The sequence below is a fragment of the Muscardinus avellanarius genome (assembly GCF_963383645.1).
Source record: "Muscardinus avellanarius genome assembly, chromosome: 9".
Taxonomy (NCBI): domain Eukaryota; kingdom Metazoa; phylum Chordata; class Mammalia; order Rodentia; family Gliridae; genus Muscardinus; species Muscardinus avellanarius.
In genome coordinates, this window is record NC_137795.1 from 23,082,974 (window position 1) to 23,099,979 (window position 17,006).

The 17,006-nt window shown below is 40.5% G+C and overlaps 1 protein-coding gene across 1 annotated transcript in view; it reads left to right on the top strand.

Moving 5' to 3' along the window:
• Window positions 1-17,006, top strand: part of POU6F2 (POU class 6 homeobox 2) — a gene marked incomplete at its 5' end in the record, with an annotated part of 485,527 nt that overhangs the window by 443,072 nt on the left and 25,449 nt on the right. The window contains one exon of the mRNA XM_080701414.1: window positions 15,059-15,265. Coding sequence (XP_080557540.1) covers window positions 15,059-15,265 — 207 coding nt within the window. The remainder of the gene's footprint in view (window positions 1-15,058; window positions 15,266-17,006) is intronic.

The following is a 17,006-nucleotide window of genomic DNA, read 5'->3' on the forward strand; positions in this document are numbered from 1 at the left end:
CAGCTTTCTGGGGTCACATGGTAAATGATAGAGCCTTGGATCTGAGCCTAGATCTGGCTACTTCAAAACACAACTTTCCTCTGAGCCAAGCTATTTTCAGCTAATGTGTATGAGTGCCTAATACAGTGCCTGTTGTACGGTAGGCATTCCATAGGTATGGAGTGTGTGTGTGTGTGTGTGTGTGTGTGTGTGTGTGTGTGTTCTCTTAGGGTGATTGATCTAAAGTAAAGTCCATTAAATACATTAAATTTTTAAGTGTAAGAGCTTTTTAATGGGCCATCCAGCATTACTGTATCTGATGAAAATGGTGGTTTTCTATTTACTTAACTTTCTTCAATTTCTTATAACATTTTATGGTTGGTATAAAGACTAAACACAAAGGATGTTAAATACTCAGCACTCTTATAGTGAATACAAAGCCTGCCCTGCCCCTTCTCCTTGATCCCTTGACCATACCTGTCTTGAAACCATGGTCCCTCCTGCATGCAGAAAGGACCAGACTGACAATTTTGAATCTGTCGCCAACACCATTAGTAACCAGGTAAGCTGCACAACCTTTTTTCCTCTATATTATCAACAGCAACCAGCTAAGTGATGCCTAGCTGCTCCTTAACATGACTCAGGGCTGCTGGACACAATACCATCCACTTTTTTTTTTTGTAGCAAAACATAGATGGAGATATATTACCTGCTAGTTCATTTAAGGACTCTTTCTTCTTCTTCTTTTTTTTTTTTTTTTTTTTTTGTGGTACTGGGGGTGGAACCCAGAGGCTTTTTACCTCCGGGCTATACTCTCAGACCTTTTTTTTTTTCTTTCTATTTTATTTGGAAACAGGGTCTCACTAAGTTGCTGAAAGCCTCACTAAGTAGCTGAGGCTGGCTTCAAACCTGTGTGATCCTCCACGCCCAGCTAGGTGCTCTTTCTTCTGGTGCCCTAAAATAAAGATATTACCATCTTCCTTTAGCAAATCTGCAAGTGATGTTAGCAAGCCATCCTCTCAAAAGGAAGGAATTGGTGGTATGCTCAGGCAAAAACATAAAAGTCTGTTTCAATTTCACATGGAATTTGAGAATTTGTTTGCAAGTTAAAAATGGCAGATTTTAGCCGGGCGTGGTGGCGCACGCTTGTAATCCCCGCGCTTGGGAGGCAGAGACAGGAGGATCGCGCAGGTTCGAAGCCAAGTTCGAAGCCAGCTGCGCGCGCTGGCTTAGGAGACCTTGTTTCCAAATAAAAATGTAAAAATAGGTCTGGGAGTGTAGCCCGGAGGTAGAAGGGCTTCCAGGAACCCCAGTACCACCAAAAAAAAAAAAAAAAAAAATGGCAGATTTTATAATAGGAGGACTTCTCAGTATAATTAAGTTATAAAAGAACTATTTAATATAAAAGCATTTTAATAAAAGCATCATTGAGAAAAAGGATGTTTGTTTAAAAGGTGAAACACAGCTGGGCATGGTGGCACACACCTGTAATCCCCGCACTTGGGAGGTGAAGACAGGAGGATCACGTAGGTTCGAAGTCAGCCTCGCTGGTTTAAGAGACCCTGTTTCCAAAATAAAAATATAAAAATAGGTCTGAGAGTGTAGCCCGGAGGTAGAAGGGTTCCATCCCCAGTACCACCAAAAAAAAAAAAAAAAAGTGATACACAAATTACTTAAATAAATACAAAAAGGACCTTATGAACTTGTTTTGACTTTTGAGGCCACAAAAATTATATATCTTAAAATTCTTAAAACAGCCAAGGATTGTGGTATACGCTTGTAATCCCAGTACTTGGGAGTCTGAGACAGGAGGATCAAAGGTTTGCAGCCAGCCTCAGCTACTTACTGAAGCCCTGTTTCAAAATAAAGAATAAAAAATAGGGCTGGGAGTGTAGCTCAGAAGTAGAATTCCCTTAAGTTTAATCTCCAGTACCACAAAAATCTTAAAAATAAATAAATAAAGTACTTAAAAAGTACATCTTCCCCTTTTGGCTTTCATGGAGATAAAACAGCAGAAATGGGGATATTATTCATGGTTTTTCATATCTGGACTTACTCCTGAAATTAAGAACCAAAATGAATCCGAAAATAAAAAGAATTTATTTTTCTCATAATCCAACACTGATTCTATAGATATTGCTAGGCATGGTCCACATTTTTTAGAGAAGTTAAATATATTATTTTTATGGATTAAGTTAGTAACTTTGAAACTAAATGCAGTTGTTTTTTATGTTAAGTATCACTATATCAGCTTCTCCTTTAGTTAATAATATAAATGCTTAGTTTGCTTATGATTTAATCTAGTAAGACTGGCAAGAAGCATGTTCCTGTTAGAGCTGTACTTCGAAAATAACTTTTGGCTTGGCGTGGTGGCACACGCATGTAATTCCAGCATTTGGGGGACTGAGACAGGAGGATCGTGGTTCGTGGACAGCCTCAGCTACCTAGTGAGGCCCTTGCAACTCAATGAGACCTTGTTTCAAAATAAAGAATAAAAAATAGGGCTGGAGGTGTAGCTCAGAGGTAGAATGCCCCTGGGTTCCATCCCCAGTACCACAAAAAAAATAACTTTTGAAATTAAAAATTCTGAAATTCATGTTATTGGCATAAATTATAAGTATTTTAAAGCTTGGAACAGGACAGTCAGAAAAATTATTACGGTAGTTATTATTAGCAAATGATAAATCACATTTCCCCAGGACCAAATTTGAAGTACTAGAGTAGTTAAATATGCTCTTTTTTAAAGGGATATTTAAAATAAGAGCCAGAAAGGTATGAGAAACCACAGTTGGAAGAGTATGTCTGGCCTTCTTTGCTTCCATCTATCAGAAACTGCCTGATCATTAGGGATAAAGATGGAGATTGGTCAGCTATGAAAATGGGGATGTAATTTTATGAGAAAAACTCATCAGCATAATTCTAATGAGTTGTGGTCTTTGTTGTGAGAAATGAGAAATTCTGTGGTCTCACCCTAAAGAACATTAAGAAAACATTACAAACAGGAAATTGAAAAAGTAATATATGTTAGAGTGATGAGGACAACTTTTTCTGATTGAACAGACTGATAAATATTGCATGCAAGTATCAAAATACATTTAATTTTGCCACAACAATGGATATTCTCTTCATCAAAGTCACATGAATCATCCTGGACTCATGGCACCGGGTGATGATAAACAGATGCATCTTTGATGGCACTAGGGGTGGCTTTGTTCCCCCTCCTCCCCTTAGAAGCTTTTTTTGTTGTTTATCTTAATTTAAATTCAGCTCTACAACTTGAATGCGCTCACTGAGTATGAACACAGAACTAGGAGAGTCTAAATATGTGTAGCACTTTCTTGAGTAATTGCCAAATATTTTCTTCACCAATTCCCATTAAATAAGAACCATTCAATGAAGGGTGAATTGGGTGAATTTGGAATATTGAAGATCATTGGTCCCTGAGTAGGTTTTTTTTTCTATCATTGCTGCAGCTCTTTCCCCTCACACACTAATTTGAGAAGAAATATAAAATAAACAGTTCATAGGTCCAGGGCTCATTTGGGAATCCCTACTAAAGCTTCTGAGAACAAGCCCGTAGTTAAGGTGTTCTCCCAAGCAATAAATAGCTTTAATCTGATTTATTCAGTTAATCTGGCATCAACAAGCAGAAAAAGAAACACTTTCCAAAATTCTAAGTATTTTTTGCTCATATTAAAAGTTAAAGTCTTAAGCAAAGCCAAGTAGAGATTTACAAACTTGGCCTCTCTGCCAAATGATGGCTTCACCTCAGTTGTGATACTCTTTCCTTCTATCTTTTTTGCTTGTACTGGGAATCAAACCTATGATCTACAATCCCAACTCTTTTTATTTTGAATTTTGAAACAGGTGAGATTATTTCCTTCTTTTCTCCCTCTTCTTCCCTTCTTCTTTCCTTCCTTCCCTTTTTATGATACTGCGGATTGAACCCAAAGTCTCTCTACTTCTTAGCTACACCCCAACTCTTTTTATTTTATTTTTTATTTTGAAACAAGGTCTTGCTAAGTTGCTGAGGCTGGCCTTGAACTTGCAATCTTCCTGTCTCAGCCTCCAAAGTAGTGGGATTCCAGGTGTGCACCACGACGCCCAGTGATTCTATGAATTTCTTTCTTGGGAAACAAGGGCTCCATTCTACCATGCTCTCACAACCCCTCATCAATACATTTTTTTTAATTTTCCTCTATAGACTCTAAACTTTAATATTCAATTGGACATTTTAACTTATAGTTATGCATAACATTGACAAATGTCATGTTTCATAAAAGCAAATTCTTTTAAGCCACTGTGGCCATAGCCTCAATTCATAGTTTCTCACATTATTTACTTCCCCCCACTTTACTTATTTGAATGTCACTTAGTCAGTGGTGGAATTGAGATGTACAGAGGCTATAACTGTGGTCTGGTCGCTGAAGAGGAACACTATTCTATATAACTTTAAGATATTCTCCATCATGACTGTCATCCATTCTGTTCCCCAACAGGAAACCCCAATTTTAGCTTCTGTCCTTGAAAACACAGATGTCCAGAGAATCAACTTCCTGGCTATCCCTGATAAATTAACCCTGTCCTGATTATTACCTGACTTCTGCAGGCATTTTGCCGTCTTCTTTTTGTTTATTCTAATCAGGGTGGTTTAAAAGCAAAGTTTACCTCAGTGGAGACAGGGAGATGGTTTGAAGGAAGTGAAGGAGGAAGACCGAGATTCACGAATGGAAATATTTACTATGTGTACATATGTGAATATACTAGCATCAGTCTTGGTACTCTGTATTGGAAAGTGGGAAGTGAGGAGGTGGGGGGCCACCAAGTGTCTGTGCGTGTATGTCACTGTCATTATGACTTACTTATGATATGAGACTATAATGCATTGATTCTTTAAAAATAACATTAGTTTTAAAAAGCCAAGTTTAGGATAGTCAGATATTTCTCGGTCTCCACAGATCAAGAATAGTGTTTCAAATATTTTTCTATAAAGTCTTACTTTACTTTTTTCTTTTCTTTTTTATTTGTAGGGTTTTTATTGTTATTTTTATTATGCAATGCAATTATACATCATAGCAAGATTCAAAATGATTTTTAAATGCATGCACATAGTACTTGGTGTATTTTCTTCTGTAGCCCACTCCGCTTTCCCTCCTTCCCATATTTGTTAATCAGATTGGTAATAATTCTTTCATGTATGGTTATAGCATTACTTGACCCTCCCAAAGAGTTTTTGTAACTCCCACTTGTCCAGAAAATAAGAAACTATTTCAATGAACATGCTGTCCAGTGGCACATCTGAGCACATACAAAAGAGGGACCTCAGGAGAGCACCTACAATCACTGCCAATTGCAGCATTTCCCAGGCCAGGTGGAAAAAGGGCCGTGGAACTGTTGTCAGCAACAAGAATTTTAGGTTTGTGTAAATTTCTGCCATCTCGGCTGTCCTGCCTGTGGAGAAGACTCCGCTGCCTTCTTTGGTAGGCCACTGGTCTACAAACAATCCCATTAAGCCAAAAAAAAAAAAGGGTCTGCACAATTCAGATATCTGGATAGTTTCCTGATCTTTTATAATGAAAATGAGTGAGATGAGGTATGGCCCAGTGCTAATCCATAGCAGCCCTCGGGAAAGGAAAGATAGCACACGGAGAGTGAATATGTGAGCGATCAATCTGCACTTGAATGAATGTATGAGTGAAAACAAACAAAACAAAATACTCTCAGCCTTGAACTCATTACTGAAGAAAGCAGAGGAGTTCTGCCAATGGAAATGCTGGCTAAGTCTATATTATAGAATCATACAGGCATATTTCTAACATAAAATATTAATATGTGTACAACATTGCCAACTGCATAAGTTCAAAATCCTTAAGTATATGCTACTCCAAGCAATTGATTTCCAAGGGCCAATCTATGTGCTGACCATAAGCAGTAAATTTCTGAAGCCTGGAACACATTTCATCCATTTCCAAAAGGATTTCTCCAAATTCCACTTCCCTGGCCTGGATCTTCAATGATTCTCCAAATTTGAAGACTAATTTTTTTTTCTTTTTTCCTCTAAGATTCTTCCAATTTAAGAAATTTGGAGTTTTTTTTTTTTTGTTGTTGTTGTTGGTTTTTTTTCTTGTTGGACTTCTCTAAATTCTCTTCTCTTACTGAGAGGCTTGCTTATTTGGTCTTTGCTAGAAGAATTTTGTATCACCAAGCATTTCTTTCCAGTCACGGATGAAACCAGTCAACACTGATTCTACCATCATGCCTTTCTTAATCCACTCAGGCTGTTATAATAAAACTGCACAGATTAAAAGGTTTTTAAACAACAGAAACCTATTTCTTACAGTTCTCAAGGCTGAGAAGCTCAAAATCAAGGTGCCAGCAGATTCAGTGTCTGGTCAGACACTGGGTTCACAAGTGGCCATCTTTCTCACTGTGCCCTCATATGGTGGAGGAGGACACTAATTATATTCATGGGGTCTCTGCTCTCATGACCTAATTAGCTCCCAAAGGCCTCACCTCCAAATACCATCATATTTTAAGTAGGTTTCAACATGTGAAGTCTAGAAAGACATAAAGATTCAGTGTATGGCCACATCCAACTGAATTTTGACGTTATCTAGAGATAATATTTTGCAAAATCAACTTTCTCCTCTCCTGTCTCTACTGTCCCACCTTCTAGTGAATTAAAAAGTAATCATAGAAGTGGAAGGAAAATAGCACCATAAAGAAATCAAGAACCCCTATATAATCCAGAATTTGCTAATGGGCTTTTCAGTGGAATAGAAGCAGACAAAATTTTATCACTTGTCTTAATGGTGAGAATCTACACTATGTTCAAGAGAAGTATATGTTTCCTGGACACTAATTACTACCACCAGTCACTCTAAGAATAGACCACAAAGGCAGTTCCAACAGCTCCTCGCTTAATTCTCATCACAATATAATACCATTTGTGTAACTTTAATCTTTTGATTACACACTTAATCAAATCTTTTTGTCCTATCAATATTTCCCCAATAAAAGAAAATAGCGACTCTCACAATTGTAGTAATATGTGTAAGTACAGATATTATGGAGCATCTTAAGATTAAAATTATAAGCAAATTATAATAAAATGAAACACCTGCTCCCAGAGTGTAGAGTGTGCCAGATTCAGTTGTAGTGTTACTGTAGTTAGAACTGTCAACTGTGCAGAATGGGGCCAAGGCTGCTAACTTCATTTTGCCGAAGGACCAGAGAAAGATTCAGGTCCAATAAGGGTGATCATTGAATCAATCGAGTTGATTCTTACCTGGGAGGCCTGTCAGTTTCCTGAAATGTGAAGTTTCCTCTGCAGTGTTTGCAACTAATGGGCTGCACAACTAGGGTTCAGCCCATGGTCTGTTCGCAAATCACTCATGTAAAGCATCTTTGGAATTGACATTCGTCTGTCTTACATCATTAAGATCTGGTAGGTTCACCCTCCCTCATCATTTATAATTGAAAAACGCCAGCAGACACAATACTATTCTTCTTTCTCATCAACTAAACAAACAAAGATTTTGTGTTTAATTAAGGATAAGAAAGGAAATGAAGGCACACACAATTATATCTTTATTGTACCTTATAAATATTGCTACTTATTCACAAGAATAACCTTGCTAGCATAATTGTCATATGACCAAGTCAAAATTTCTCCTGACTCTTCCTTCTGACCTTTTTTTAGATAGCGTAATTGTTGTTTTCTTTGGTGGACCTGGCTTTATCTCTTGTAATTTTAAGATTTTTCAAAAGCCTCCAAGGAACTTCAGCACCTAGCACCTGTGAATAGCATCCATTTTTAAGTCAGCTGAAATTTCAACTATCAGTATTAAAAATAACAGACACTACCTCTCCAAAATAAACCAAATTCATAATTTATGAAAAAATACATATTCTGTGCACAATTTGGAATTCTTTACCTCTGGTAGCTTGTTAAATTTCTTCTCTCCTCTTCTACATCTTCTTGAATTTCTTTCCCCTCTATTTTTCCCAGCAGTGTTAGTTCACAAACTTCTGATATTGTGACCCAGGAAATCACCTTTTTGGTGTTATAAATTAATATTGGAAGGCAGGGTAGCCCTTTTCAACCTTCTTTCCTGTGCCAAAGTTTAGGTTCTTGCTTGATGACTTCTCTAGGCCCTCTGGAGTAATACAATCTTCTTTGGTCACTTTAAATCACAAGAAGCCCAGTTCCCTGATAATAATCAAAACTGCACTCCTGACTTGAAACACCATGAATAGTAGCAGTAGCCTCCAGCTGGGGCCCTCCCTGCTGCTCACTGCTAGGGGAAAGAAGACCTGCTCCATCTGCCTGTCCCTGTTGGAACGCTTCCTCTCCTCCTCCAACTTGCTAATGATGTTTCAGATCCATCAGATTCCAGTGGGGGGATGAGGATGTGTCCCCAACCTCTGGCCCAGAGAGAAGATGGCTCCAGCCAACTCTTGGTAGCACTTTTATGAGTTCTTTTGAGGCCTAAGGAGACTTTTCAAAGTCACATTTCTGTAGGCAATGTGTTTCCATCTCATAGCTTGGTTGTCTCCAGATCTACTCCTCAGCACTCTTTAGGGAGCTCTTCTCCCTCCTCCTCCTCATTCTTTTCTTCTTTCTCTATTTTCTGTTTTTCTTCCTCTTTTCTTCTCATATCTGTCCCTTTCTCTCCTTCTGTTCTCTCTCTCCTACCCTCAGTTCAAAAACCAAAAGCCATCTTTGCTTTCCTCAGGTATGTGTCTCCAAATTTGAGGTGACACTATTTATTCAACCACTTTTACTAATCTTGAGGTATGGAGACAGCTGCCCATGCCCAACCAGGGAGTGTAAAAGATGCACAAAATGTGGAGATCTGAGTTCTGGAATTGTCTAACCTCCTCTATATAGTCAGAATATGGTCTAGTTCATAGATTCCCAAACTTATTTGGCTTACCATCTCCTCTGCAGAAAAAAAAACCCACAACAGCTCAGTGACTCCTGGAAATCTACCTTCTAAAAGCCACTAAACAAAAAGATGCAGTGAAAAATATGCATTCTGTTATGTGTCTACATTTTATTCCAGCACCCCTGGGGGGAGCATTGTCACCCACTTTGGAAATCTATGGTAGTCTCTTCATTAGACCATGATACTTTCTGAATCTTGGTGCTTATATGGAAACTTAGCATTCTAAAACAAGAAAGACTTAAAGCTACTATTTTCTATTCTCAATGATAAACTATTTCCATTCAAATGAATTCAAAAGAGCTTAGCTTTTACAACTGAGTGCAAATGCCCAGGAGTTAACACACAAGCATGTAAGTAAAATGAAGTTGTGAGTACTCATGTACTGGAGAGCTATTTGATTGGTAAAGCCCAGGGATGAATGGTTTGCACTCACAATAACCTTGCTTGGAAGAAGAGGGAGAACAGCTTGGCCAGACCAGAAAGAAAGGAAAAAACTGCTGGCTTCTTCCATTCGGTGACTACTCCCCACTAGCTCCCTGACTCTCAAATGCCTTACTCTTTCTTCATATACGGAAAAAGTGATGCTAGTGTTAACAAAAGCCTCTTGACAAAAAAAGTGCTGAGGTTACACAAATATGTGGAAAGGAACTGTCTCTGATGATGCATTAAAAGACCTGAGAAAGTCACTGGTTTACAGCATTGACAGGTTTCCTGTTCATAAAGATAAGGGCAGCAAAATTACTTGTCAATTTGACATCTGCGATCGCATTGTTGTAGCAGAGTTTAACAACATATCATGGACTGTCACAACACGTGGCCCATCAGATCTCTTGTCCAGGTTGCCTGGGCTTCTGTGACACCACCCTCAGACAGCCGCAGCTGACACCCACATGTCAACAGTGAATATGTTCGGGGCATTCTACCTCCTTCCATCCTAATTCATCATTATCAAATATCCCAACTAGACTGGTGGATAAGGACACTGTAATGACAACTTGAGGATCCAAAAGAGCTACATGGCCCTAGACTGCAGGAGTCTCCTACAATCACAGAACAGTCTTCACGATAGCTTAAATTATCATTGCCACTAAATTAATGATAGTCCCGGTTGGATGCAAGTTGCCCAAATTCTTATGGAAATAGCAGTCTTTTAAATAAATACACTAATGAACACCAATAATTTGACATTTTTTAGTGGCTCGTGCATCGTGAACTTTATTCTTCGTTTTGGGTTTATGTTGTTAGGTCATCTAAGGATAGAGGCAGGTAGACATGAAAGCAACAACCAAATAAGCTTTCTATCAGAGAAGAGGAACTCTTTTAGGTCACAAACTATCATAATACTAGTATGGGCCTTGGCCTGGTTAAAACATTCATCCGAGATGAATCATTACTGGAGGAGAGATCATTGCAAAGGATGCCTGAGCTAATTACTGTGGGATGGATGGGGCAATAACTTCACTCAATAACTTCTAATGCCACATGCTAGGCACAGATCAGCCATGCTTTTTTTAAATTGAAGTAGAAGCCAAAGAAGCAAACATTCCCCATGCCAAGTATTCACTGAAGCATTTGCTTCACACACGGCTACTACAATAGCATCCCAGCAACGGACCTCCCATCTGTAGTCACGCTCCACTTCAGCCCATCCTACCCACACTGTCGCATTCACACCTGAAAGAGCCTCTTGTCAGCATTGTTCCCCAAACCCATCAAACCCACTCACTGTAACCACTTGACTGGATAGAATTTGACCCACTCTGGTCTGTCTAAACCTCCTCTTGCATCCAAACTGGTTAGTTCACCATTATCTGTGTACCTTTAGGTTAGTCTCAGTACCTTGCATTATCCCATCCAATCTCCAAGGCTCCTGTTGCCCCCTCATATCTTCTGTGAAGTCTTCTTGAGCCATTCCTACCTTTTTCCTACCATTTTTCCTCCAAAGTTAGTCATTTATACAAGACTTTGAGTACCCACCACATGGGTGCAGAGAGATTTACCAGATAGCCCTTGCCCATTCGATTAGTGCTTTGCAGTTTCTCACCTGATCTGGTGGAATCCTTGGGTTCAGTGCCTTATCACCCCTGGCCTATCTTGATGGCATCTTCTTGACATCCTGCATGGTACATGATCCAGATCTTACAGAGAAGAGCCTGCTCTTCTGATAGAACAGCCGCTCTATCAGAATCCATAGTGGTTTAGGAGAGTATAGATCCATTTTGATTACTGAATTACTTGAACAGGAGTCATAGCTTCTTCGCCTTACTTGTTCAATAATATTACCTTCTAACAGGACTTCTATCAGTAAATCTCTTGCTTTGGGGAGCTGGGCAGTCAAACTCCCCCAAAACCTAGATTTCAGACTACAAGTTTCTCAAAAGCATTCTCATTTCATCTTTCTCCTCAAACCAGACATCACCTATAGCCTTGTCAAACCTCAGTTTTAGGTTTCTAGACTTAGTAGAAATAGGTACAGATACAAATACTTCCCTTGAATTCCCAAAAGCCTTTAATTTAAGTTTTTTGTTGTTGTTGTTGTTGTTGTTGTTTTGGTGGTACTGGGGGTAGACCCAGGGGCTTTCTACCTCCGGGCTATACTCCCAGATCTATTTTATATTTTATTTGGAAACAGGGTCTCACTAAGTTGCCAAGAGCCTCACTATGTAGCTGAGGCTGGCTTCGAACCTGTGTGATCCTCCTGTCTCAGCCTCCCAAGCACAGGGATTACAAGCATGCACCACCAAGCCCGGCTAATTTAAGATATTCTTTCCATTTCTTGAAATACTGGAAATGGAACCACCATTTGACCCAGGCATACCACCCCTCAATATTTATCCAAAAGGATTAAAGTTGGCATACTATGGTGCTACATGCATATCTGTGTTTACAGCAGTGAACTTCACAATAGCAAAGTTATAGAACCAGACTAGGTGTCCATCAACAGATGAATGGTTAAAGAAAGTGTGTCATATATACCCAATAGAGTTGTACTCAGCTATAAAGATAACAAAATTATGTCATTTGCAGGAAAATGGATAGAACTATAAAACAGTATGTTAAGCAAAATAAGCCCGACTCAGAAAGTTAGTGGTTGTATGTTTTCTCTATGTAGAACCTAGAGAGAAAGAAGGAAATAAAAAGAGGGAAATATCATGAAAATAGAAGTGAGACCGGTAGAATAAAGAAAGAGGACCAGAGCAGGGACGGAGGGAGAGAAAGGGAGGTATATTAGAGAATGCAATTGACCACATTGTGTTAGTGTATGTACAAATACAAGGAATCCCACTATTATTTATAATTATAATGGACCAATAAAAATAACTTTTAAGTAACAAGGCAAATACCAGGCTTGGTGAGGAGCATAACTTTAAGGCCAGCCTCAGCAACTTAGTGAGACTCTGTTTCAAAATAAAAAACAAAAAATGCTAGAGGTGTAGCTCAGATGTAGAATGCCCTTGGGTTCAATCCTCAGTAACAAACACAAACACACACAGATAACAAGGCAAAAATAGAATTCCCATTTGTAAAACAAATAATGTTTATGAGTATGAAGAGCTTCAGACCTTTGTCACCTGGGCTCTCATCTTCTCATTGTGACCTCTGTGAAATCAAAGTCCATGGAGGCATAACTGATTAAATGTGCAGAAATAGTAAGAGGAATCAGAGCCAGTCTAAGCAACATGAGCTCATCAGAGAACTTTTAGATAGTCCAATGTGTGATTATCTTTACCCTTCAAAAAATAAGAGAAAATGAAAAGCATCATATTGTGATGCCTTGGAGAACATGACAATATTTCTTGCAAAGCACTGCCAAATTTTGGGCATGCAGAGATAGCAATCCCAATGCCCCTGGAAGGAGAAGGAAAACGAGAAATGCGTGACTTCACAGAAGGCTTCCTGACTTTAGACCTACTCCTGGCCCTGCCCCTCACCTCACAGGCAAACTCCCTTTATTAAAGAGCTGCTCAGTCACTCCGTTACAGATTCCTCTGGCTGACACTCCTGCTATCCTACCCTTGATAAGTGAAGAAGAGAGGAGAGGTGGGGAGGACGTAGGTGTCTTAGTAATGTCTCAGCTCAGTGTTGGGACGTGAAGCTGTACGTAGGGGAGAGGCAGGCAAGTCCTTTGCATTCACCTTGCTGCTGCTGCTTTCACCCAGAAAGCGTATCTCATTATACCATGGAGGCTGCACAGACTCCTGTCAATCATCCCGGGGCAGAACGCTCCTCTTTTCATCACAATGTGTTGTGTAACTGTCATGGGCTGTACCTCACTCGGAGGCATTCTCTCAGGCTACTTACTCCCACAGACTCCCAAATACACTGACATTCTGCCAAAAATAGACCCCCCAACCCTGCTGTGTGAGTGCACCCAGCTCTCATGGGCTTTTGGCTCAGGCCAAGCAGAAGGGGCTGCAAAGGCCCAAGACACTAGGTGCAGCCAGAGTGGGAGGGTAGGTTGCACACTTCTCACTGTGCACATGTGGAAAGGAAAGTTAGCCAGTGTAGCTCCCCAGGCCTCTCTTACATTGCCCATGGGGGTCACAGGAACTGGCCTTTGAATCCTGGGATGCTTAACGTAAGACCCCTGGTCAATAAAGTACTTATGCACTGTGATCTACTGATGTGGCCTCCTCCTGACCCTGCTGGCACTGGGGGAATGTGTTCATGGCTGATGCTTCAGGACACAAACTGCGGCCTTGTCAGGGAGACTGCAGGCAAGCCAGCTCCCTCCGAGGAAGCTGACCACTCTCACAGAAATTACCTGACCTTTATCAGCATCCATCGACAACCGTCATTGATACCTGATAGCCACACAGCTCCTCCACTGTGGTTATCCCACAGGGGCTGCTGTGGTGGAAGTGATAGTTGGGTGAGGAGGGGACTGTCTCCAACATGACCTGACCCCAGCGAATGTGGTCTTGCGGTTCTCCGATTATCCCAGTTGTATCTTGAGTCCAGTGACAACTGAGTCTAAAAACCATTCACTAAGGAAGCATTTGCTGAGAAACTGTCCCTAGTCCTGCATGGCTGCTGAGGGAATAGAGATTGCATCATTTATAATCCTAGTCCACAGGCAGCTGATTATCTTGGAAATTGCAATGAAGCCCCTTAGAAGAGTCCAGAATAGTTGGAAGCAGGTTCTACTTTGAGGTTTTGCAAATTAAACCCATCCCTAACAATGTCTGAGTGAGTAAGGTCTGTATTTCCCAATTCTCAGAAATGTGTGCTCAGTCCTTGGGACCGTTCTCCTTCCACAGCAGTCTGATCCATCCAGCCAGCCCCCCCCCCCCACACACACACACACACAAGTCAGTTTGCACCAGCTGTTCACCGGAGCCACAGGCAGATGCACAGAAGTCTGTCCTGCCACCGGCCATGGAGGCCCAAACCCCCAACCTCTGGGCCCCATTTAAAGTGCACATTTTCTTTTTTCTGATCTCAGCCCTCAGTAGTCACTTCACCTCTGTTTAAGAATTTCCAACATTTGTTTATGATCTTGATTCTCTTAAGCCTTTACAAAGCTTAGTCCTCTTGACAAATGTGACAGGGTCAGTAGGGGGCACAGCTGGAAGGGAACCCTGTCCCCTGTCTGCAGAGCAGAGCTCCCAACCACCATGAGGGCCAGGATGCTTGCTCCTCCTAATCCTGCTGGGGGTGTCAGAAAGCCAGCAGAGCTAGGCCTTGAGAGAGAGCAGAGGACAAAAGAAAAGATGTAAGAAGAGAGTTGACCATAAAAGGGGGCCCTCAGAGTTCAGGATACTGGATGAGAGGATGTGCCCCGCCCCAGCCCAGGTAAAGGAGGCCTGGAGTGCTGAGAAACCCATCCTCTCCCTGGCTGAGAGAAAGCCAATGTGCAGCCCCGGTAGAAACTGGATGTTTGTATATTTACCAGTGCTTGATTTTAATTATGAAGGAAAAACTTTTCCCTTCTCATAATGAACTTAGTCCATACACAATTATCTTTGCTCTGATATTCATCCCCTGCTACTTTCTTTCACAACCCCACATCCCCAACCGGCTCACCGGTAGCATCCTACAGCACCCAGGGTACTTCGTGGTCTTCAGTTGTGTGTACAGACCTTGAACTGAGCTCCGCTCTTCAACTTTGGGCTTGTCTCTTACAGATTATTGGGACCATTCCACTAATGCCTAATCCGGGGCCATCAAGCCAAGCAGCAAGTGGCACTCAGGGCCTTCAAGTGCAGCCTATCACCCCCCAGCTCCTGACAAACGCCCAGGGCCAGATCATCGCCACCGTCATCGGGAACCAGATCCTGCCGGTGATCAACACCCAGGGCATCACGCTCTCCCCTATCAAACCAGGCCAGCAGGTAAAGGTCCCTCACCAAAGTAGCTGTGCCCACTAGACACCTCCCCCACACTTTGGTCTCAATCAATAAAAAATCATTTTTGCATTATTAAATATTTAACCTCACTAAGCCTAATATATCAATACTTGCAAAATGACACATGGCTTTATTTCTCATTCTTAGTGAATATAAATGATAACTGAAACCCTCTAATATTACATTGCAAAAGGAGACATGGCCTAAAAACCAATGGAGATGTCTTCATATTCTTCTATACTTAATTTTGAGATTTTCTTAAGTAGGGCAAAAAACAAAAGCAATATTCCTTATGCTTTCATTGTAAGTAAAAATATATATGTAATATATATATATATGTATATATATATATATGTATGTGTGTGTATGTGTATGTGTATGTATGTGTATATATATATATATCACATCAAGAGCTCCCAAGTCGATGCTGCTGAGATTATTGCCTTCAAGTGAGGGAATGAAAGGCAGGAAGTTCTACTTGTCACTAAAACTATGATGAACCAGGTTTTTTTATTATTATTATTTAAAAATCAACCTAGTACACTCTACGTATTTCTGCTGTGGTTACTTGGTTCCACCAATACTCTTTTTTTTTTTTTTTTTACTTTTTTCTACAAATTTGTTGATAGCCTAATATATACTGGTCCCCTTCTAAATGCTAAGAAACAGACATGAAAGAGAAATGCTATTTAATTTAAAGAGCTCGTGGTCTTATAGAGGACACATATATGTATAAGCAGAGATCATTGCACAATAAAGCAGAGAATGTCCTATGACGGGGCAGGTATGACTCCAGAGGTGGCAATGACCAACTTTGCCCACGGAGATTTAAGTCCTCGCAGAGAAAATGACTTGGGAACTGAAGGGCAAAAGTTAATCGGGTAAATGAAGGATTAACAGAGTTCCAAGCAATGGGAATGAGAGGCAGGGGTGGGGAGGCAGGAGAAAGGGTCATGTGATTGGAGCAGAGAGCAGGCTGAGGACAGTGGTGCATGCTTCCTCCTCCTGAGCACGTTGCATGCGATCTTAGTGGCCCAGGTTCCTCACCTGTAAAATGGGGATACGCCAGCACTTCTTCACAGGGTGCTCACGAGAGTCAATGAGTTGACGTATATGAAGTGGTTACATAATGCCTCACACAGACCAAGCATTGCTTTAATTGTGAGGGTGAAGATGATGATTTACCCTGCACTCTTGGGAATATGTAAGAGGTATTTTAAAAGGAGTGGTATGCCCAGCTTTGTTATTGGTTTTTCTTTCCTTTTTATTTTTTTAAGAAAACAACTCTGCTAGTGGTATGAAGATTAAAGTGGTGAAACTTCTGTTGTAAACAAACCATAGACAACAGTAAAACAACACAAGCAAGAATTACTGAAAGCATGTACTAGATAGCTGAAAATAAGAGTCTAGCCAGGCACTGTGAAAAATGCTTGTAATCCTAGTACTTGCGAGGCTGACACAGGAGATCGCAGATTCAAGGACAGCCTCAGCTATTTAGGCAACCCCTCATCAACTTCCCAAAACACCATTCCAAAATTAAAACTTAATAATAATAAAAATAATAATAATGGCTAGAGGTGTAGGTTGGAGGTAGAATGCCTCTGGGCTCAATCCACAGTACAAAAAAAAAAAGTCTAGAATCATACAAGAACTCAGGACAGGAGAGCTAGATCTGGGAGTCAAGAGTACATTTGTTGTAGCTGAGAAAAAATGAGACATCTTGAGA